Below are 23,462 nucleotides of genomic sequence, written 5' to 3'. Positions count from 1 at the left end.
CAGCTGCCATGAATTGTAAAGATACAGGCTCTACTCTGTTAGGCAGGGGAAGGGGAGGAAGGAGGAAGGGTAGATTAGTATATGTAATTTATTTGGGTGGCAGAAACACTATTAACATATAAATTTTATCTGTGTGTTACGATACGCTTTTTAATTTTAAGATCTCTGAAATCATATACAATCATCGATATTATTTCTTTCTTAATGTGAACAAAACAATAGTGTATCTTACAATGATAGGTATCATAGATTCAAAGAACTGTAGCACATAACCTTCAATCTAGTAATTTTATTTCTAAGAATTGCTCCCACTACCACATGTGTGCAAAGACATTTCTACAAAAATTTAATTGCAACATCATTTATATTTCTAAAAAAACATAATATACACAGAATAAATTAGGGTATACTCACACAAGCACCCATGAAATACTAATGCAGCTAATCAAAAGAATGAGAAGGAAGGGAATGCCTGATGGAAGGATCTCCAAACTATATCCTTGCAGACAAAATATACTTACTAGATGACAAAAGCAACCTCATAGGTGCAGAGCTTGCAAATTAAATATTAACTGTAACCCACAATTAGCTGGAGTAGAGGAAAACATCTACCATAAAAGCAGCATATTTGCTGCCCTGTTATTGATGTTTCTGAATATCAGAAAATGAAAAAATGTGTTCAGCCTTTTACATTATCCTTTTTCACCTCATTACTAAACATTTCTCTGCCTAGATTCTCTTCCCTAGCCATCCACCTTACCAGGGAGATGGCATCTACTGTGTACCCTAGAATAATGAGAACTTGTACTGTGCTTTATTACATTAAGTGAGTGCCCTGATACAGAAGTGTCTTTCTAGCCCCCAGCTGTAGCAAAAAATAGATGTCCATCAATAGAGACGTCTATAAATAATTAAGATACATCCATATAGTACAATAGTAGGTAGCTATTAAAAAGACAAGAGAGGGTCATCTGGGTAGCTCAGTCAGTTAAGCATCCAACTCTTAATCTCAGCACAGGGCTTGATCTTAGGGTCATAAGTTTAAGCCCCACGCTGGGCATTGAGCCTACTTAAAAAAAAAAAAAAAAAACAAGAGTTATACTCACACAATTATAATGGGTTATCCATATTGAAGGGCAGAAACAAACCACCACTTTCTCTATCCCCAAGGGGACTCCTTCAATCTAAGGTTCAAAGACAGGATTTGTTTGAGGATAAATTTTAGACTGTACTAAACAATTCTGTACTTCAGTTTAATTTCCATTTACCAATGAGTTTTAGGAATTGTGGACCTGGACTTTTTTAATCAGATGTTCTATTTTTAAATATCATGATAACTGTAGAGGAAACAAGGGTTCAAGGACATAATATTTAAATTTATGTCAGGGACAAAACTGAAGAAAATATTACCACTGTGTTTTGTTGTCATAGCTTGATTCAAAAGTCACAAGAAAGGAAGCCTGATGATGATGATGAGATAACATGGGGAAGTGACGAATTGCCAATAGAAACAACAAACCATGAAGATTCTGATAAAGGCAAGAATTTTATGAGCAATTCTTTTGTCAAAATAATAGATTAAAAAAATAAGCGTTTGAAAATTAGTTTTCAGACTATATGGATGTGTTATTTCACTGTATGTGTACATTATTTGGTTCCATACATAAGGTAAAATCACAAGACAAACAGCAGTTATATAACTAGATATTTGCACAGGTGTAGGCTAAAATTCTCAGTGGCTTAAAGTAAAACACACAAATGTGTAAATACTTTAATTAGAAACACAAAATCAGGGGCTCCTGGGTGGCTCAGATGGTTAAGCGTCTGCCTTTGGCTCAGGTCATGATCCCAGGGTCTGGGATAAGCCCCACATCGGGCTCCCTGCTTGGCAGGAAGCCTGCTTCTCCCTCTCCCACTTCCCCTGCTTGTGTTCCCTCCCTCACTGTGTCTCTGTCAAATAAATAAATAAAATCTTTAAAAAAAAAATTAAAAATTAAAAAAATTAAAAAAAAAAAAAAAAGATCTCTTCTCGGGCACCTGGGTGCCTCAGTCGTTAAGCATCTGCCTTCAGCTCGGGTCATGATCCCAGGGTCTGGGATGAGCCCCGCATCGGAGCCCTGCTCCGCGGGAAGCCTGCTTCTCCCTCTCCCACTCCCCCTGCTTGTGTTCCCTCCCTCACTGTGTCTCTGTCAAATAAATAAATAAAATCTTAAAAAAAAAAAAAAAACACAAAGTCACAATTTTGTCAAACTGGAAAGAGTCGAGGAATGCATTTTATTTATAATAAAATAGGTAGAATAGCTCAAAGATAGGAAATTATTAACCCTTGCATCTCAGCCTCATTTTTTTTTAAAAAACAGGAGTTAATTGCTCTGTCCTATTAACTACTTTTTTCATTTTATAACTGAGCCAGTGGAGAAATGAGGCTCCATCCAGTGTATCATTTCTCTCTTTTTTTTTATAAAGGCAGTGTTATACTAATGCAATGAAAGACATGGTTTTGTAATCTGAAGTCTTATTAGTTGTTAAAGGAAATTAAAGAAGTTGAATTAAGACTTTTTTGATTTAGGTGAATTGTTGGTGTCAGTGATAGTGCTCTTGTCAAATCCTGTAGCCCATGCTCATCTCCAGCCTTTGAGATCCTGTTGCCTTTACACTAAGCTCTGTAAAAGTTTAATTCTGTATTTACAAATAGCCTTCACCCCACCAGATATTCAGCTTCTTGAAGTATCTTGTACAGCTTTATATACCCCACAGAGCCTAGCATTATTGTTGCCTACGTAGTAGCTGCATCATCAGAAAGCTTTAATCAACTAATTTACAGCTTTGCAGCTACACAAGACTATAGCAAGAGCTCTCTCCTACTTTTTTCCAGGGTAATAGTTGCCTTCTGGTATAAGCAGTTTCCATAGAGCAAGTACTAAATTAGATACATATCTCTTTTAAGACACTGATATCACTTGTTTGATAAGCTCCTAGAGACCCCAAGTTTTCATTTGTATTGAGAAAACTTTCAAATGCCCAAGATACTGGCACTGATTATTGAGCGGGGGTAGAGAAAGGAGGCATTGGTGTTTCTAGTGCAATGTCCCATTGTAAGGAATTTCTGAAGCATCTCCCTTCATCTTTTCCCCAATGTGCTTGGAAGCTAATTTAAGTGCAAAGCATTAATGGGACTACATACATTTTCATCAAGAAAATAATGTCATTTGAGTTAAGAGAAGCAAAAAAAAAAAAAAAAAATTAAACTTCTAGAAATTGTAAATACATGAGAGCCAAGAGCCTTAAGAATTTCTAACAGTCAGTGAGGTGTTTCCTTAAAAGTTGGGTACAAGGGCCTTGCTGTGGCCAAGATTTTATGTTGATTGTAGGTATCTGCCTACCTGTTCTCCTGCCGTATTAATTCTAAAGACCTTTGCTTTTGTAAAAAAAAAAAAAAAAAAAAAGATGAGATGAGAATAGGCTCAAATCAGTTCCCTTATTGGCTAAGTCAGTTTTGGGGGAAATTTTTTTTAAAAAATCAACTGCTGTCAGTGCGCCTGGGTGGCTCAGTAGGTTAAATGTCTGCCTTCAGTTCAGGTCATGATCTCAGCGTCCTGGGATTGAGCCCCACATCGGGCTCCCTGCGCAGGGAGCCCGCTTCTCGCTATCCCTCTGCCCCTCCCCTACCCCTACCCCTACCCTACCCTTGTGTTTTCTCTCTAAATAAATAAATAAATAAAATCTTCTTTTAAAAAAAATCAACTTCTGTCTTCTTGTTAGATCATCCCTTTCTGACAAATGAGGAGCTTGCTGCACTCCCCATCATCAAAGTGCTTCCCTCTGGTAAATACGCTGGCACCAAGTTGAAATCAGTCATTCGAACATTGCGAGGTTTATTAGATCAAGGAATTCCTTCTAAGGAGCTGGAGGTAAGTGGCTTCTGCCAATGATTCCTTCCCAGACAAAGTTTTATGCAAAGCTAGGAGGAATTTTGAAAATGTCCATTACTTTATAACTTTACTTCCAGCTAAAAACACCATCTTGTCCTAGCCAGCAAGAAATTAATTTTTCCAATTAGGATCCTAGTAGTATTGATTTAAAGAGATCTCTTTAGCCACTTTGGAGCTTGACAAATCTCCCCAAAGATGACCTTCCCTGCCTCACAGTAGAGATAGAGAGGCTTTTTTTTTTTTTAAGTCAAGTGTTAATTCCAACTATCCACTAAACTTTATAATCAATACACTGTAGATGTGGTTCATTAGCAACAGTTTCTAATTTAATACAGCTCTAGAAATATGCCCCTTGGTTCAATGCAGCAGTGGTTCAGAGCCCTTGCTCATGTGGTCTTGCTGGCAACGTCCATATTTACCACTAGGCAAAAGAGGAATGTAGTACCATTGTGGTTTTGGGGTTTACCTTGTTCATCTCCCTCAAACCATATGCTTACTTTGCCCACTTCCTGAGCTTTTCATAGCCACTGAAGTGAAAGGAGCTAACTTCTCTTGAGAGCTTCTGAAATGAGCTAGATGCTTTGTATTTAATACTCAAAATAATGTAAATCACATTAATAGTTTGGAAACAAGTTCACAATAGTTGAGGTATACTCTTCCTCTCCATTTTACAGCAATGATTTCTTCTTTAAGGCTTAAGTTTAAATGTCACCATTCCAAAGACCTGCCATAACAACCCTTTATAAAGTAGATCTTTGGGTTGCCTGGGTGGCTCAGTCATTGGGCGTCTGCCTTCGGCTCAGGTCATGATCCCAGGGTCCTGGGATCAAGCCCCGCATCGGGCTCCCTGCTCCACGGGAAGCCTGCTTCTCCCTCTCCCACTCCCCCTGCTTGTGTTCCCTCTCTCGCTGTGTCTCTCTCTCAAATAAATAAATAAAATCTTTAAAATAAAAAAGTAGATCTTTATTATTCTCTAACATAACAGCTTGTTAATTTCTTCAAAGCATATATCACAGTATTTGTTTACGTCTTTACTGCCTCTTTCTCCCAATAGTCTGTAATCTCGAGGAGAACCAGAATCGTATCTTCTTCCTCAACATTGTATTCCCAGCACTTATTACAGTGTCCTGCATCTAGTAGGCATTTTCAATATACATTTGCATGGATGGATGAATAAAGAGATAAATGTGTGGATTAATGAGTGAATGAAAAGTGAGAGTGGACTTTAAAACCTAGGACTATCTAACCACAACTCTACCACATGGGTTATTCTATGACCCCACAGATAATATTTTCAAGGAATTCTGCTCCAGCTCATTACTTTAAGCCAAAGTTGCTTTTATAGGTTGTTTTTTTTTTTCCCTAAAATATGATTATAGACCTCTTTAAACTGAAATTTAAAATTAAGGTACAAAGTACAGCCTCGCAAATATAGTTGACTATGTGTTAAAGGTATTTGCAGCAATATATTTCATCAACTGGTATATCAGATTAGTACTGGGATTTTAGACTTGCTTATCTTGACAGGACATACCTATTTCTTAACACTCAAAGTCTGCCCTGATCAGTAACCAATTTTACACCCTGCGGATTTAAAGCATTTGCAGTTATTGCTGAATTACTGCTTATCTCAACAAATTTAACTTTATTTCCATTTTTTCTTGCAGAATCTTCAAGAATTAAAACCTTTGGATCAGTGTCTAATTGGACAAACTAAGGAAAACAGAAGAAAGAACCGATATAAAAATATACTTCCCTGTAAGTTTACTCTGACTTCAAATCAAATATATGTCTAAAAAATTTGAACTGATTTAAAACTTTTATGCTAGTTTACCCTATCTCTCACACAAGTGTACACACACACACATACACAAACACATATTTAGAGATTTACATCAGTAACAAATCTAGATACACAATGTGAATTCCTTTTTAAATTATCTATGTATTCTGCAAATCAATCAGAAGAATCTTAACTATTTATTCAGACATTCATGAATTTTTGCAGCATAGTATTAGAAATTAATCAGTGATGCCAAATCAGTAGTTTTATTCTTTTTAAAGATTTGTTTATTTATTTGAGAGAGAAAGAGAGCATGCACATGCATGAGGGGAGGGAAGGGACAGAGGGAGAGGGAGAGTGCAGAGCCCGAGCTCCAGCTCACGGCCCTGAGATCATGAGCTGAGCCAAAACCAAGAGTCCAGTGCTTAACCAACTGAGCCACCCAGGTGTTCCAAATCAGTAATTTTAAGGTCTTCTTAAAAATATGAATCAGCTTCTACGGGAGAGGGTGCCTGGTTGGCTAGACCAGTTGGTAGACCATGTGACTCTTGATCTCAGGGTCATGAGTTCAAGCCCTACATTGGGTGTGGAGCCTACTTTTTTTTTTTATTAAATTTATTTATTTATTTATTCTTATGTTAATCCCCATACATTACATCATTAGTTTTAGATGAAGTGTTCCATGATTCATTGTGCATAACACCCAGTGCTCCATGCAGAATGTGCCCTCTTCAATACCCACCACCAGGCTAACCCATCCTCCCACCCCCCTCCCCTCTAGAACCCTGTTTGTTTTTCAGAGTCCATCGTCTCTCGTGGTTCGTCTACCCCTCCGATTTCTCCCGCTTCATTCTTCCCCTCCCGCTACCTTCTTCTTCTTCTTTTTTTTTTTTAACATATATTGCATTATTTGTTTCAGAGGTACAGATCTGAGATTCAACAGTCTTGCACAATTCACAGCGCTTACCAGAGCACATACCCTCCCCAGTGTCTATCACCCAGTCACCCCATCCTTCCCACCCCACCCCCCACTCCAGCAACCCTCAGTTTGTTTCCTGCAATTAAGAATTCCTCATATCAGTGAGATCATATGATACATGTCTTTCTCTGTTTGACTTATTTCACTCAACATAATACCCTCCAGTTCCATCCACGTCGTTGCAAATGGCAAGATCTCATTCCTTTTGATGGCTGCATAATATTCCATTGTATATATATACCACATCTTCTTTATCCATTCATCTGTCAATGGACATCTTGGCTCTTTCCACAGTTTGGCTATTGTGGACATTGCTGCTATAAACATCGGGGTGCATGTACCCCTTCGGATCCCTACTTTTGTATCTTTGGGGTAAATACCCAATAGTGCAATTGCTGGATCATATGGTAGCTCTATTTTCAACTTTTTGAGGAACCTCCATACAGTTTTCCAGAGTGGCTGCACCAGTTGCATTCACTCTGGTTGCATTCCCACCAACAGTGTAGGAGAGTTCCCCTTTCTGGGTGTGGAGCCTACTTTAAAAAAAATAAAATTAAACAAAAGTATGAATTCGCTTCTGGATGAGCAGTTTCTTAGTTCATGTGTCACACCAATATCTATTTATTCCACTCATTTTAACTTTAGAGAAATCTATGATACATTATACGTGCATGTGGCTGCGGTGGTAATCAACAGTGGTACTACCAGGTTGCATTATAGTTTGAATTGTTTCAGCTACTAGGAGGAAAAAAGGGAATTCTTTTTACCCACATTTTACTAATTTCACCAACATGTGACTTTTTTTTAATATGTATGGATATAGCCAAAATATTAATGTCTAGCAACTTTTTTTTTTTAGCAACTTCTTATAGTAATCATCAGCCATATTTATATATATTAGCACATTGGATTCCACTGTGTATGATACAATGATCCTATCTTTGCCAGAAGTCATAAATTCAAAGATCTATAATAGAACCAATAGTGACAAATGATGCAATAAATAACAGTATGACTGAATTTTTTCAACCAAGTTGGAAGACACAAAATTTATTTTGGAAAACTTCCTGTGAAAAGTGAATCTTAGCATTTTAAAAATGAAATTGATAATGGTTCAGCGTAAAGTAGGTAGGAATTATTTCAGCTCCCCCTCCCCCCCGAAAATGGCCAGACTAGTATCTCAAAGTCAAATGGGATAAGCCGTAAATCCAGAACTCCTGAGTAGATTTGTTTCCATGGGCTAAGAGATAGAAGTCAAGTAATTGAAGGGCAATTGATGGGGGATTTTGAAACCTATTACTGAATTCATAATTTGATAATCATAGAAATTACCAGTTAAATTCATAAATGTTTTAAATAGAAATGACTTTTTGGGGAGCCCAGGTGGCTCAGTCATTAAGCGTCTGCCTTCGGCTCAGGTCATGATCCCAGGGTCCTGGGATCGAGCCCCACATCGGGCTCCCTGCTCAGCGGGAAGCCTGCTTCTCCCTCTCCCACTCCCCCTCCTTGTGTTCCCTCTCTCGCTGTGTCTCTCTCTGTCAAATAAATAAATAAAATCTAAAAAAAAAAATAAATAAATAAAATGCTTTTTTAAAAATAAATAAATAGAAATGACTTTTGATATATAACTACAAATTAATTCTCTTAGATAAGATGGTTTACATATACTTTTCACTGGTTTGAAAATTTTATTTTGACTATGAAATTACAATCAGACAGAGACAGAGACCTATATGACTGGAGAATAAAGCAAGCTACCTTTTTATTTATTGTGTTCATTATTTTGGCTGCTGATTTATAAGAATATAATTTAATTAGATGAGCAAGAGGTAATTGTGCCTATTATATTTGTAATAAGTACTTTAACAGTTTCATTATAACACTAATTTTTATTTTATGAAATAATCTATCAGCATTGTCATTCATTAAATTCATCATTACTGTCATCATTAAAATAAGGATGGATAAGAGTAGCAAAGTTATGTTTGTTTCTCTAGTAACTTATTAAGAAGTTCTAAAAGTATTGCTTGATTTATTAATTTTAATTTTTCAACCAAATCTGTGTAAATAATGTCAAATTGTCAGAAACTCACTGAGTTGACATCTTAGATATACTTGTAACAAGAGCAAAATGAGTAAATATAAAATGATTTGACTGTAATTTGAAAATATGCCTTTATTAAAAAGTATTTGTGATTTCTTTTATGGTTCTCATAATCTTTGACTCCCCCTGTTTATAAGGCTCTTGTTTAAAAATGCATCATATAGATGGCTCTGTTTTGTGGTGGGAAATTCACAGATGATGCTACAAGAGTGCCTCTTGGAGATCAAGGTGGCTATATCAACGCCAGCTTCATTAAGATACCTGTGGGAAAAGAAGAGTTCATTTACATTGCCTGCCAAGGACCTCTCCCTACAACTGTTGGAGATTTCTGGCAGATGATTTGGGAACAAAAATCCACAGTGATAGCCATGATGACCCAAGAAGTGGAAGGGGAAAAAATCAAATGCCAGCGCTATTGGCCTAATGTCCTAGGCCAAACAACAATGGTCAGTGACAGGCTTCGGCTGGCTCTCGTGAGAATGCAGCAGCTGAAGGGCTTTGTAGTAAGGGCAATGGCCCTAGAAGAGATTCAGGTAAGTGAGTTAAATCTTTCCATCTCCTAAGGCTTATCTCCTAGTTGGAATGCAGGCCTGGGCACTTTCCACGATAGCATCCGTGTATTTCTAAAGGAAAGCCAGCAACTTCGGGCTTCCCATTTCAGGGGAACTGAGGTCACCCATTACTTTTTATCTAATAGAAACTTAAATGTGACCTTCTAAACTGCCAGTTTCTTCTAGTATGTACTGTATTAGGATGAAAATGAGAACACAGGCCTTTAAGGTGACCATTCATCATCCTTTGCTCAGTGATAGAACAGAATGGCTCAGAAGCTATGTGCTAGAAATGTACTTCTTTTTCTAAGGTCAAACCTCTAAGAAGAGTGAATAAAACAATTTTTTAAAAATCTCTAAGTAGCAGATATTCCCCCATAAACACAACATATTTGGTAATACATGGGCACTTGTAGCATAAATGTTTGTTGTTTGGGTAATTCCTTCTGCAGCCACCTAACCACTGAATCAGTTTAGCTTGAATTAGATAAGTGGATATACCTTAAGTAAAACTGCTACTTTTCCTCACCTTCACACCCCCTCAGTTCCACCCTCCTCCCCCACCCCCACCTGCTCAAGTGTAAGTATGGTTGACCCTTAAACAATACAGGGGTTAGGGGCACTGACTCCCATGCAGTCCAAAATCCACATATAACTTTTGACTCTCCAAAAACTTAACTAGTTAATAGCCTACTGTTGACCAGAAGTCTTACCGATATCATAAATAATTAACACATATTTTATATATTATATGTATTATAGACTGATTCTTACAAGAAAGTAAGCTAGAGAAAAGAACATGTTAATTAAGAAAATCATAAGGAAGAGAAAATATTTACACTACTGTACTATAAAAAAAATCCATGTGTAAGTGGACCTGTACAGTTCAAACCCATGTTGTTCGACAGTCAACTGTAATGGGTTTCCTGTTGGACTTTGACTTGATTCTATTGGTCGAATGTAAATGCAGCCAAAGATTTCCTTCATAGTTTTTGATGTGATTTTATAAAGAATTAAAGATTATACCTTATTCATTCACACCAGCCTACCCATGACTTATGCTAACACAGTTGTTCAATATTCCTTAAATGATTCGTTTAATTAATACATGGTTTGTTTGTAGAGCTCAGGCCCTGTTATGGAATCTAGGGATTCAGCAGTTAGCAAGACAGACAAAAAGAAATCCCTGACCTCATGGAGTTTAGTTGTTAATGAGGAAATACCAGTGCTGATGGTCCTGTGGAAAAAACCCTAAAGGAGTTGATTGAGCCACAGGGATGAGGGGGCCGGAAGGGATTTCAGTCAGAAAGAGCAAGTGCAAAGGCCCTGGCTTGAACTGTGCCTCGTGTTTTTAAAGAACCACAGAGAGGTCCCTGTGGCTGGAGCAAAGCGGCCACAAGGAGGAGGTCAAGTCTGAGAAGTAGCTGGGTCAAATTATGCAGGGCTTGTAAGGCATTGCAATGACTTCGGCTTTTATCTAGAGTGAGTCTGAAGTGGAGTCATTTAGAAAAGGTTGTTATTCATATCAATGTAATCTGCTTTTAGGGTTTCAAAAAGTAGTTTTTACCAGTGTTTAAAATGTAGATTTAGCAACCTCCTTGATAAAGACCCTCCATGTGTTCTTTGATGGAGTCTTTTTGTCTCTTGCACCTGTCCTTTGATTTGATCCAATGGGCAAGTCAAAGTTCGAAAGGACAGTGTATTATTAAAAACTAAAACATATGTGTGAAAATATAGTATTTATCTATTTCTTCTATTGTACAATTTCAGACAGGAGAGATACGACATATTTCTCATCTGAATTTCACTGCCTGGCCAGACCATGATACACCTTCTCAGCCAGACGACTTGCTCACTTTTATCTCTTACATGAGACACATTCATAGATCCGGCCCAATCATCACCCACTGCAGCGCTGGCATTGGACGTTCAGGGACCCTGATATGTATAGATGTGGTCTTAGGATTAATCAGTCAAGATCTTGAAGTGAGTACAAGATATAGGCTGAACTAGCATTTGATCAGAATTAACAGTGGAATCTAACTTTTAATAGTGTCTGATGATCTTGGAATTTTTTTATTTAGCAGGGGTTTTGTTGGGGGGGGGTACTTAAAATTTTTTTAAGTAATCTCTGTACCCAATGTGGGGCTCGAACTCATAAACCCAAGATCAAGAGTCACATACTCCACCAACTGAGGCAGCCAGACACCCCTATTTAGTAGCTTTTATGAATGCCTTAATTTTCTTACTATATCAGATTGTATTTTAGGGGCGCCTGGGTGGCTCAGTCAGTTCAGTGTTTGCCTTTGGCTCAGGTCATGATTCCCGGGTCCTGGGATCAAGTCCGACATCGGGCTCCCTGCTCAGTGGGGAGTCTGCTTCTTCCTCTCCCTCTGCCCCTCCCCCCCACTCGTGCTCTCTCTCTCTCTCTCTCTCTCAAATAAAATCTTTTTTTTTTTTTAAGATTTTTATTTAATTATTTGACAGAGAGAAGGAACATAAGCAGGGGGAGTGGGAGAGGGAGAAACAGGCTTCCTGTGGAGCAGGGAGCCTGATGCGGGGCTCGATCCCAGGACCCTGGGATCATGATCTGAGCCGAAGGCAGACACTTAACAACTGAGCCACCCAGGTGCCCCAAATAAAATATTTTTTTTAATTGTATTTTAGTAAATGTTCAAAACTACCCAGATCATAATCAAGAAGAAATAATACTTCAATTTTATATTTGTTTTACTGGTTCTGACCATGTGCTCAAAATCTGTTATTCAGTATTGCATTTTACTCTTTACAGTCTGTAGGCTTGTATAAGGTAAAGTCAGTGTCACTGTCACATTTAGGGATAGAAATATTGAAGCACTGGGGCACCTGGCCAGCTCAGTCAGTAGAGCATGCAATTCTTGACCTTGGGGTCCTGAGTGCAAGCCTCACATTAGGTGTAGAGCTTACTTTAAAAAATATATATATATATATATTGGGGCACCTGGGTGGTTCAGTCAGTTAAGTGTCTGACTGTGGCTCAGGTCATGATCTCAGGGTCCTGGAATCTGGTCCCAAGGTGCACTCCTTGCTCAGCAGAGAGTCTGCTTGTCGCTCTGCCCCTCCTCCGACTTGTGTGCTCTTGCACTCACTCTCACATGAATAAAAATCTTTAGAAATATATATATATAGAAACACAAAAAAAGTATATTTATGAGATAAAAAGTCATATTCTTTTTTTTTGTTATTGTTTACCACCTATAAGTGGGAAATGTATACTTTGTTATACAAATTGATGCTAGTCTGTAAAAAATTACTCCCACTTTAGAAAATATTACTAAGTAAACAAAATTAATGAGTATAATCTTACTTAAAATCTAAAGTAGTATAAACCTTACTTAAAATATTAGAATATCTTACTGTACATAAGCAATTAAAATCATTGTCTCTTAAAGAATTTTTGTTAAAAGTAGTTCTGTCTTGCTCTTCACACACTATTATATCTACCATAATAATTTAAGTAGAACAGAACAAAGTCTGTTTCTCCCTTGTTTCAAACTGGTAATATCAGTGAAAATAAAATGATCAGGAATTTCATTCTGAAAAGCAAACTGTAGGAAAAATAATTTGTCTTTTTTTTTTTTTTTTTAATGTTGATATTAGAAATTAGTCAAATTCCAGAGGGGAGAGAATTTCTTTTGGTATTTGTGTTTTTTGTTGGGGATTTTCAAATAGAATAACCTCCCCTAATTCTTACAAAGATTGTAAATAAAGTTATCAAATGATGGCAGGGTCAGTCCACTGACTCATTTTGTCCAGAACAGTTTCCCAAGACTGCTAAAAGGAGGAGAATGAGATACAGAATCTTTGGGGTTCAAATTCAGTAACCCTTTTTATCTAACGTATAGTTAGATATCTGTTGAATGAGTGAAAAGACCCAGGAAATTCACTCATTCAACAGATATCTTGTTTTCTTTGGCAGTTTGACATCTCTGACTTAGTACGCTGCATGAGACTACAAAGACATGGAATGGTTCAGACAGAGGTGAGTCTTGGTTGGTGTCTTCTAATGAGGATTTTCATGAAGATGCTGATGTTTTCAAAATTCTGGTTAAACCATTTCTCTTCTTAAAGGGTCTCCACGTTATTACATAAAACCAAAGATTTATGGTGGTAAGCATTAGTACTAATTCAGAAAAAAATTAAAATATTTCACAGATATCTCATTTAAATTTTGCCTTTAATTTAAATGCAGGAAATGCAGTATCTGCACTGAACAATATACAGAGAATGGGGTGGCATGTTGATGGGGAAATTGGGGTTGGTACAAAATAGCATATAATCAGTGGCATTCTTTCCCCATTTCCAACTTTAAAAAGATATAGAAGGTAACATTCCCTAAGAGGGAATGGATTCAGCAGCATTGACGAGAAGTCCAGAGGGCAGGCTGGAATTGCTTAGCTTGGAGAAGGCACTCTTGGGCGAGAGTGAATGGGTGGGTCTTTGTATCCTCTGTTTTGATCATGTTTTCATTTCTCTTACCTGACATCAAACCATGGTTATATCACCCGCTGACCTACAGACGTGTCTTTCACAGGAGTTACATTATGTAGAGTATCCGTCTGCTCTCAGTGGTTCCACTATCCTCATTGTTTGTATTGTGAGGAGAGATATGGAAACTATTTTCATATTTCTATAAATTCACATTTCTCTACCACTTGAAGAATATAGAAGTTTACTATCTTTAAAATTAAAATTTGCCTACTTTCCTTCAGATACATTTTTAATTCAAGTTAAATCTCCTGAACATTAAGCTGATTTACACATTTTTTAGGTTAAGAAAGCATACTGATCTGTATAAGCAGTTCCTTAAACCCAGGAAATTCACTCATTCAACAGATATCTATTTGAATGCCTCTTATGGACCAGGCACTCTTGGTAGGTGCTTGGAGCACATCAGTGAATGAAAAAAGATCTTCTCATGGGGTAGTGATGAGGAAGGCAGCCATTAAGCAGGTTAACTAAGTAAGTTATATAGGATCTTTGAAAGCTGTAAAATAGAGCGGGGCAAAGAGGTTGAGCTGAGGCAGGCTGGGGGAAGTAGTTTAAATAGGGTAGCAGCACTGAGAAAGTAACACTGAAGCAAAGACTTGAAGGAAGTATAGTGCGGGGCATGAGCTAGCTAGCAGTAAGAGCATTTAAGGCAGACAGAACCACCTGCCCCGAGGTAGGAGCAGGCCTGGTGTGTTTAAGAATGGCCATGGCTGGTATGGCTGAGGTGAGAAGGGGAGGTGACAGGGCCAGGTCTGGGCTTTCCTCTGAGTGAAATGGAGACATCACAGGATTATCGGTGGGGACTGACATGATCTGACTCACATGTTAAAGGTCCTCTGGCTACTGTGTTAAAACAAGACCCGACTTGGGGAGGAGGATGCAGGGTTAGAAGCAGGGAGGTTAGTTTGGTGGCAGGCAGTGGGCCCAGCCTGGGGTGGTAGGGATATAGGGAGAAGAGGACGTTATGGGAAATAGGTTTGCTAATGGATTGTTTGTGGCATGAGAGAGAGTCAAGGACAATCATGTGCAAATGTGGGAAAGTTAAAATACAGATGAGCACAAAGGAAATAAAAGGGTTACTTATATTCCTACTCCAGAATTGTTCATGTTTTAAGCAACAGTCTTACATTCTTTAGGCCAAGCACATGTGTACAGGCATGAACGCTCACATACACCTGACTATTTTAAATGAGATTCAACTGTAGTTAGTGTTTTATTACTTTCCATTTAGTATGTTGTGAATTTTTTCTGTCTACCTTCAGACTCATTAATTCCTTGCAAAGTATAACAAGAAAACTCAGATCTCTGCACCATCAACTTAACAGAGTAATTTCACCAAAAAAAGAGTTAATTTTCTGAAAACTTTGATTTCCATATTCTTTTGTTCCAAATATTTAAAGAGTGTTATTTTTGTGTAGCTTCTTGGGTATTTCTTGACATTTCAAAACATCAAGATGAGTTCAATAAATCTAGAGGAAATTTTGTAGGAAGTTTATTTTTCCATTATAAAAGCTAATCATATTACCAAAGCACAGAAATAAAAGTGTCCTACCACAGACAATTTCAGTTAGGACTCTGGGATATTTCCACCTGCCCACTCACTCACCCCCAAGGCTTTGCCCCTCCTCACTTTGTCAGTCTGGTTTCAGTTTCTTATCATTTTTATGACACTGCACAATTCTATATCCTGCTTCTTATATTAAACATTATCACAAAATTTTTCCATATTTTCAAAATTACTCAAACATTTTATATATATATATTTCATATTATACATCTAGAGTCTTCTCTCTCTCTCTTTCTCTCTTTCTCTTTTTTTTTTTGCCATAGGATCAATATATTTTCTGCTATAAAGTCATCCTTTATGTGCTGACACGTCTTCAGGCTGAGGAAGAACAAAAAGAACAGCCACAGCTTCTGAAATAACATGAAAAGAACGGCCTCCTGGATGCTTTTTCATCTTGCTCCCAACCTCCAGCAGGTGTTCCTGTTCTCTGCTTAAAATAAAGATCACAGGGCAGCAAGTCCATACAATATTATTATGCTTATTCTCCTCTACCTTAGAGGGGCATTCTTCACAACAATAAATAATGTTGAAATGCTGTATTTTTACAGCTACTTTAACCTGTGATAATAATTTAAAAATTTTTAACACTAACTGAACAGTGCAGAACTTAGGGATGATTAAGGCAGCCTTTGATTATAGTTGATGTTACAATGACATGCCGAGTCTATTTTTAATGTACCAATCTTGTTTATAGCAAAATTCTTTCCCAGTATTTTAATAGAGTTATTTTATAGGGGATACTTGAAACCAGTATTTAAGCTTTAAATGACAGTAATATTGGCATAGAAAAGAAGTAGTAAATGTTTACTGTATCAGTTTCTAATGTTTACTATATAGAATTTCCTGTAATATATTTATATACTTTTTCATGAAAATGGAGTTATCAGATACATTTGTAACTGCATTATGTTTGTTATGCATCATCTCACTTTGTAAATAAAAATACATCTTAAAAATATGAACAAGCCAAAGTGTGTGCAAATTAAACATTTTCAGCTGTGTGTTCTTTCTTTCTATTTTTTTTAAGTAGGCTCCACCCCCAGTGTGGAGCCCAACTCAGGGCTTGAACTCACAATCCGGAGATCAATGCCTGAGCTGAGCCCAAGAGTCGGGCGCTTAACTGACTCAGCCACCCAGATGCCCCTTCAGTGTGTTATTTCTTTTTTTTTTATTTTTTATTTAAATTCAATTTAGTTAACATATGCTGTATTATTAGTTTCAGGGGTAGAACTTAGTGATTCATCAGTTGCATATAACACCCAGTGCTCATTCCATCAAGTGCCCTCCTTAATGTCCGTCACCCAGTTACCCCACCCCACCCCCACTGCCCCTCAGTGTGTTACTTCTTAACAACACCCAGGCCCCTGGGGAAGCAAGAACTTTTGGACCCTGACTTCCCATCTCCCCACTTGGTCCCAGTCATGCCAGCCACAGGGCCCAAGAGTGTTAGAAACCCTGGTAAACCTTCAGGGTCTGACATGAGGGTCCTGTACTGACCAACAGTAGCTAAGACATTCAGTCTCCCTGCCTTCTGCCTCCGTGTGAGTACTGTGCCTGATACATAAATCAGAATACTTTCAAGTTCTAATTGTAGTAAACTCAGAATATCTAACTGACAAGGGGTAATCAAAAGAAAACACCACCACATTTCCTGGGAGGTTATATTTGGTTCTGCCTGAAGGGAAAGAGATCTGCCTCAAAGAGCCCGCATCTGAGTCTCCGTCCGCACTGACGGCGTTTCCCTCAGTCCTAATTCCGCCAGCGGTTTCCCACTCCACCACGAGTGATGCCACGGCGAAACCCGGAAGGCTGCTTCATTCGTCCTCAGGGGACTAACCACTTGGAACTGGTACACTTGAATCTCTGATCTTACCCGAGTGCAACGATTTGCGGGACCCCAATCCTGAGTATCAGGCGCTGTTTGAGAGAGGTCAGTAAATGCACAGAGCCCCACAACCGTACATTTGACTCCCCACCTAGTCCAAAGTAGCTTCAAATCTGGCAAGAGAAGCATCACCACCACCGCTCCTACTTCAATCAGAACAGTTTTTATAGATTGCATTGTAGCTGAACATTTCATTTGAAAAAAGGTCTCTTTTGCTTTAAAGGATATTTGGAAACGTCTGTTCTGAGCGTGTTGGAATCCTGAGTCCTTGTTTTCCTGTCATAAGCACAGGAAACCAGGCCAGCAGGGCGCTGGGAGCCAGTACAGCTGGAGGTGATTAGCTCTCATCTGCAGTCAACAACAGGGATGGGAGAGGGGAAAGCTGAAGGAGGATCCTTTTTCTGGAAAGAATGTAGCTAGGAAATGGAAACTGTGGCAAGAAAATGTGGTTTCAGTTTACGACCCCTGAATGGAAACTTCATTATAGCAAACATGTTACCACCCTCATCTGGGACCTGGCCCCACTACCATGGAATGGAATGAGACATTGGCTAGGGCCACTCTGGTTAGAAAGTGCATGGCACTTGCATGGTAAGGCAGGCCACTGAGCCAGAGTGACACATGGAGGTACTCAAATGTCAAATGAATGGATAAATACAACATGGTTCTTAACACACATTATAAGTACTATAAAATATACACCAGAAGATGTAACAGCTAAAAACATAATAGAAGCTCATGTACCTAACAGTCCTGGCCAGGTGAACAGCTCGGCAAGATAGCTCTCTCTCCAATTTTCAGGAACCCAGGCTGATGGAGGTTCTATAATCAACACACAATTTCCAACGTCATCCTGGGAATTGTCTCCATTCCCCCAGCCAGAAAGGGGAAAGAGCATAGAGGACCACCTGTGGGGGATTTTATGAGCTGGGCAGGCGTAGAAGCAAAGCACATCATTGTCACTCATTCCATCAGCAAGAACTGGCCAGACGGTGCCCCTGAGTGCAAGGAAGCTGGGAAACGAGTTGGCCAAAACAGCTGTTTGCCCATGACAACTCTGTGCTACAGAAGGGGAAGCATAAATCATGATGGACTCTATTTCTAAAACTGAAGTGGTGTGTTGTAAAAGAATGGCATCTTTTTTTTTTTTTAAGATTTTATTTATTTGAGACAGACAGAGAAGGAGAGCAGAAGCACGGAGGAGAGTCTGAGGGAGAGGGAGAAGCAAGCTCCCCGCTGAGCAGAGCTCAAGGTAGGGCTCGATCCCAGGATCCCAGGACCCCAGGACCATGACCCAAGCCGAAGCTAGACGCCCAACTGACTGAGCCACCCAGGTGCCCCAAAAGAATGGTATCTTAAGTATAGTCCTAAGCATTGCAGGATTAGAAACAGCATTTGTCCCCAAATCAAAACTTGGGTAAGTGCCATTAGTAAAATTATTAATGAATTACCATGTTTAAAGGAGAAAAATGGCTGTTGAGAAAAAAATCAGGTGTTCCCATCTGTGGTTCCAGATAGCCTGCTAGATCTCTTGATTTTAAAATGACTAGTTATCTATGGGGCATCTGGGTGGCTCAGTCGTCAAGCGTCTGCCTTCGGCTCAGGTTATGATCCCAGGGTCCTGGGATCAAGCCCCACATCGGGCTCCCTGCTCAGCGGGAAGCCTGCTTCTCCCTCTCCCCCTGCCCCTGCTTGTGTTCCCCCTCTCACTGTGTCTCTCTCTGTCAAATAAATAAAATCTTTAAAAAAATAAATAAAATAAAATGACTAGTTATCTAAATGCAATCTGATAGATCCAAGAAGTTAAAAGAACAGCTCGCCAAAGTTATCCTCTGGTGATAGACACCTTGACTTTTAGAGAATGTGTTCCTATTTTATGTAATTCAGAAATATTCAAGGTACTTTGTTATGGTGGAGATAAATGTAACAAATTATGCATTACCCTGCATAATATTTTAAACACAATGCAAATTATAATATATTAATTTGGAATTGTGTTTGGCTGCAAGTTGCCAAAAACTAACCAAATGGGCTTCTACAAATCAGAGATTTCTTTCCCTAAGAAAACAAATTAAAAGCAGGCAGTTGCTGGGGTTGGTTCTAGAGTTCAAGAATGTCAACAGAGGGACACCTGGGTGGCTCAGTCGTTAAGCGTCTGCCTTCGGCTCAGGTCATGATCCCAGGGTCCTGGGATCGAGCCCTGCATCGGGCTCCCTGCTTAGCAGGAAGCCTGCTTCTCCCTCTCCCACTCCCCCTGCTTGTGTTCCCTCTCTCACTGTCTCTCTGTCAAATAAATAAATAAAATCTTAAAAAAAAAAAGGAACGTCAACAGATACATAATTATCCTGGCCTTGCCTTCACTGAAAATGGCTGCTTCAGCTCCAGCTATTACATCCACATTCCAGAAAGGAAATAGGATTGACAAGGAGAAAGGGTCAGTCAGTGCCTGGGGCAAAAAAGCAAAATTTTCCAGAAATCACAAGCAGACTTCCCCACTTCTATCTTATTAGCAAAAACTGTCACATAGCCATCTCTAACTTCAAGAAAGCTATTTTTAGCTAGTCATATTGCTGTCCTGAACAAAATCTTGGTCCTGTTAATAAGGGCAAAAGAAACAGTAGATATAGGGCAGCAGTGAGCAGCATGTACCTTTCCATTTCTGCCAGTTTCCACCATTCCTTAGTGGCTAACACTGTGTCAATCTTTTAAAGATCTTCCTGACCCCAGTAATATCTGAATTTATTATTGTTGAAAATTCACAGACAGGAAGTATTTGAAAGTAGTCTTCAGCTTCATGAAGAAGACTACATATTTTTATCCATTTTATCCATTCCCCCCAAATTAAGTATACTCCAGAGGTCATGCTAAGCAAACTCTCAGGACACTTACTGATAAACTATGTTGCCAAGTTTTTAGCTTAGCTCTATCCAGCAGAATGAGTAATCATTCAGGTGGGGCTCCTCCAGGTGGGCAAAGCACACAGGCAGGTCAGAAGGTTGCTTAAAGGCTAAAATATGATTCATTGGGGCGCCTGGGTGGCTCAGTCAGTTAGGCATCTGCCTTTGGCTCAGGTCATGATCCCGGGGTCCTGGGATTGAGCCCGGTTTCGTGCTCTCTGCTCAGTGGGGAGCCTGCTTCTCCCTCTCTCTCTCCCCCTCCCCCCCCTCGTGCTCATTCTCTCTCGCTCTCTCTCAAATAAATAAATCATTTTTTAAAAAAAATGATTCACTAAACTGGGTTAGGCTGAACTCGCCTCTTTGTACTCCAGGATGAATTGTGGCTGCACAAGGAAGGGAACGGATCACACTTAATGAGCACTTCCCACACATCGTACCAAGTGTTTTCTACTCTCAGGGTGTTCAGGACTGAATGTTATCACCCTTTTTAAGAGAGGAAACAAGTTCAGAGGGACTGTCACTTGCCCCATGTTGCCCAAATAACAGAGCTGGAATTCAATTCGAAGTCAGCCTAACTTCAACCCACAACTCCCAAGGGGTCCTAGCTCTTGAAGTGGAATACAGCGAGTAGCCCTGGCAAAGCCCATGTTCTTCCCACTGCTATGCTGCCTCAACTGTCCGGCAGCTTTTCCAGACATAGGACTGAACTCATTCTTCTTAACATTATTTCTCTGGCCCCACTTCTGAGCTTCACATAGGCGCTGGCTTTCATGAACCCATGATTATTTTGTTGTTGTTGTTTAAAGATTTTTTTTTTATTTGAGAGAGTGAGAGCACGGGGGTGGGTGGGGGGGGCAGAGGGAGAAGTAGACTCCCTGCTGAGCAGGGAGCCGACCCGGGACTCAATCCCAGGACCCTGGGATCATGAGCTGAGCTGAAGGCAGTCGCTTAACTGAGCCATCCAGGCGCCCCATGAACCCATGATTATTTAGACCAGTGAGAATACAATTTATTCAGTTAGGGCTTTTTTTTTTTCTTTTTCAGCTACATTCTTCATGCTAAAGATAACGTGTAGCCTCCAGGGCAACTTGACTGTGTCCAGTTCTCAGTAACACGTCTACAAACCACTCCTGGAGATGACCGTTTTCTGACAGGACTACTTTCAAACCCTTACATTGATTTGTGTCATGACTGTCTTAAAGGATGGCTTTTAGTGGTCTTGTCCCCAGACCTGTCCTGACTGTGGTAAATAATGACCATGTACTTGATGTTTTCAGAACAGAGCATTGGATTTCACCACTTCGTGTTAGGTGCCCATTTAGAGAAAAATTTAGAAATTCATTTTTATGGATTATTTAAAATTCATGTTAATGCTCATTTTAGAACTGGGAATTTCTGTTAATGCCCAACTCCACTAACTGCTCATCGCAGGGATCTATTCCCACTAGACTCTGAACCCTGCCAGCAGGAACCCTTCCTGCGTGTTACCCCTGCATGTCCTATGGGCCTATACAGAGCACAGACTAGCTTCTCAACACATAAACATTCATCAGGTAGATAAATGGGAATCCTCAAGTAATAAAGCAGCAGTTGAAAATTAACAAACATGTCACAGTCTGCATAGCTCTTTTCCATAGAAATATACTTGTGACACCTAATGGGGCTCTTTCTGTACTACCACAAAGGCGTTTTTGTCATGAAAATACCACAGTAATCATTATCTTTTTTTTTTAAGATTTTATTTATTCGACAGAGAGAGCACACGTAGGCAGAGAGGCAGGCAGGGGGAGAGGGAGAAGCACGCTCCCCACTGAGCAGGGAGCCCAACATGGGGCTCGATCCCAGGACCCTGAGATCATGACCCGAGCCGAGGGCAGACGCTTAACCGTCTGAGCCACCCAGGCGCCCCAATCATTATTATTATATTAACTCACAGGTTCTTGGGAATACTTACAAAATAAAATTGTAAAGCACTAAATCTCAAACAATACTTTCTTATACATTTCAAAACTTACAAAGAAGAATAGACAGAGAAAAATGGAACTAACTAGAGTCCCACATTATATAGGAAGTTGTGTGAGAAAGGTGGCATGTCAAATCAGGAAAGATGAATGATTCAATATATGATGTTGGAACAATTAATTAACTGTAAAAAAACTAGATTCTTGGGGCGCCTGGGTGGCTCAGTCATTAAGCGTCTGCCTTCGGCTCAGGTCATGATCCCAGGGTCCTGGGATCGAGTCCCACGTTGGGCTCCCTCCTCGGCGGGAAGCCTGCTTCTCCCTCTCCCACTCCCGCTGCTTGTGTTCCTGCTCTCACTATCTCTGTCTCTGTCAAATAAATAAATAAAATCTTAAAAAAAAAAAAAACTAGATTCTTAACACACCATACAAAAACGTGGATTCAAAATGGAATAAACATTTATATACTTAGTTCATAAAAGTCATAGAAAAATATATGAGAAATATTTTTAATAATGTAAGAAGAGAGGGGGATGGGTTTTACCTACTGCCAGACAGTACACACAGCAGAGAGTAAATATGTTGTGCAAACCCGAAACAGAACTTCCTGCAAATACATTCTCAAAAAAAATACTATCACAATTCATAATCCACACAAAAATATAAATATTCTAACATTTGACAGATATCAAGGTCAAAAAGCATTTTTTAAAAGACTAATAAAGCTGAATATGCAAAAAATACAAAATTTCTACATCACAAAACACATAGAAAAACAAAAGATAAAAGATTAAAAGTAGGTAAAATGTTGACAAAACAGGACAAAGGGTCACTATTCGTAATGTATTACAATGTATCAATCAAAAAGGAAAGACTACAATAGAAAGGCAAGCAAAGGACATGACTAGACAAGTGAACGTGAAAAATACTCTACTTCAGTCATAATTTTTTAAATGCAATCTTAAATGAGATATTTGCACAAATCAGAATTGACCATTCCTTAGACTGGTGCAGGTGTGGGAAGCCAGCCCCACTCAGGCACTGCTATACATCATCGGACAGCAGCCTGTCCAACATTTAATGTGAGGTTAGCCTGGCATTTCAAGTTGCAGGAAGTGATTCTCCAAAAATACTTGCACAACCGTGTGGGTATTTGTAGCAGCATTATAATATTAATAAGTTCAAAGCTATCTAAATGTCCATGAATAAGGAATGGTTAAATAAATTACAGTCCTTCTATGCAAAGGAATACTTCTATGAAGCCACTGTTCTA

General features: G+C 39.2%; 1 protein-coding gene across 5 annotated transcripts in view; it reads left to right on the top strand.

Moving 5' to 3' along the window:
- Nucleotides 1-16,402, top strand: part of PTPN13 (protein tyrosine phosphatase non-receptor type 13) — a 153,400-nt gene extending 136,998 nt beyond the window's left edge. For 4 of the 5 annotated variants that reach the window (XM_044912919.1, XM_044912917.1, XM_044912916.1 and 1 more), the window contains 7 exons: nucleotides 1,432-1,538; nucleotides 3,763-3,911; nucleotides 5,600-5,690; nucleotides 8,994-9,335; nucleotides 11,124-11,335; nucleotides 13,308-13,370; nucleotides 15,710-16,402. In XM_044912919.1, coding sequence (XP_044768854.1) covers nucleotides 1,432-1,538; nucleotides 3,763-3,911; nucleotides 5,600-5,690; nucleotides 8,994-9,335; nucleotides 11,124-11,335; nucleotides 13,308-13,370; nucleotides 15,710-15,805 — 1,060 coding nt within the window. In that variant the 3' untranslated portion in view covers nucleotides 15,806-16,402. Of the gene's footprint in view, nucleotides 1-1,431; nucleotides 1,539-3,762; nucleotides 3,912-5,599; nucleotides 5,691-8,993; nucleotides 9,336-11,119; nucleotides 11,336-13,307; nucleotides 13,371-15,709 lie in introns of all 5 variants that reach the window. The other variant, XM_044912918.1, reaches the window with a different exon arrangement.
- The last annotated feature ends 7,060 nt before the right edge of the window (nucleotides 16,403-23,462 follow it).

Source organism: Neomonachus schauinslandi, chromosome 2, assembly GCF_002201575.2.
Source record: "Neomonachus schauinslandi chromosome 2, ASM220157v2, whole genome shotgun sequence".
Lineage (NCBI taxonomy): Eukaryota > Metazoa > Chordata > Mammalia > Carnivora > Phocidae > Neomonachus > Neomonachus schauinslandi.
This window is presented reverse-complemented; position numbering and strand designations above follow the sequence as displayed.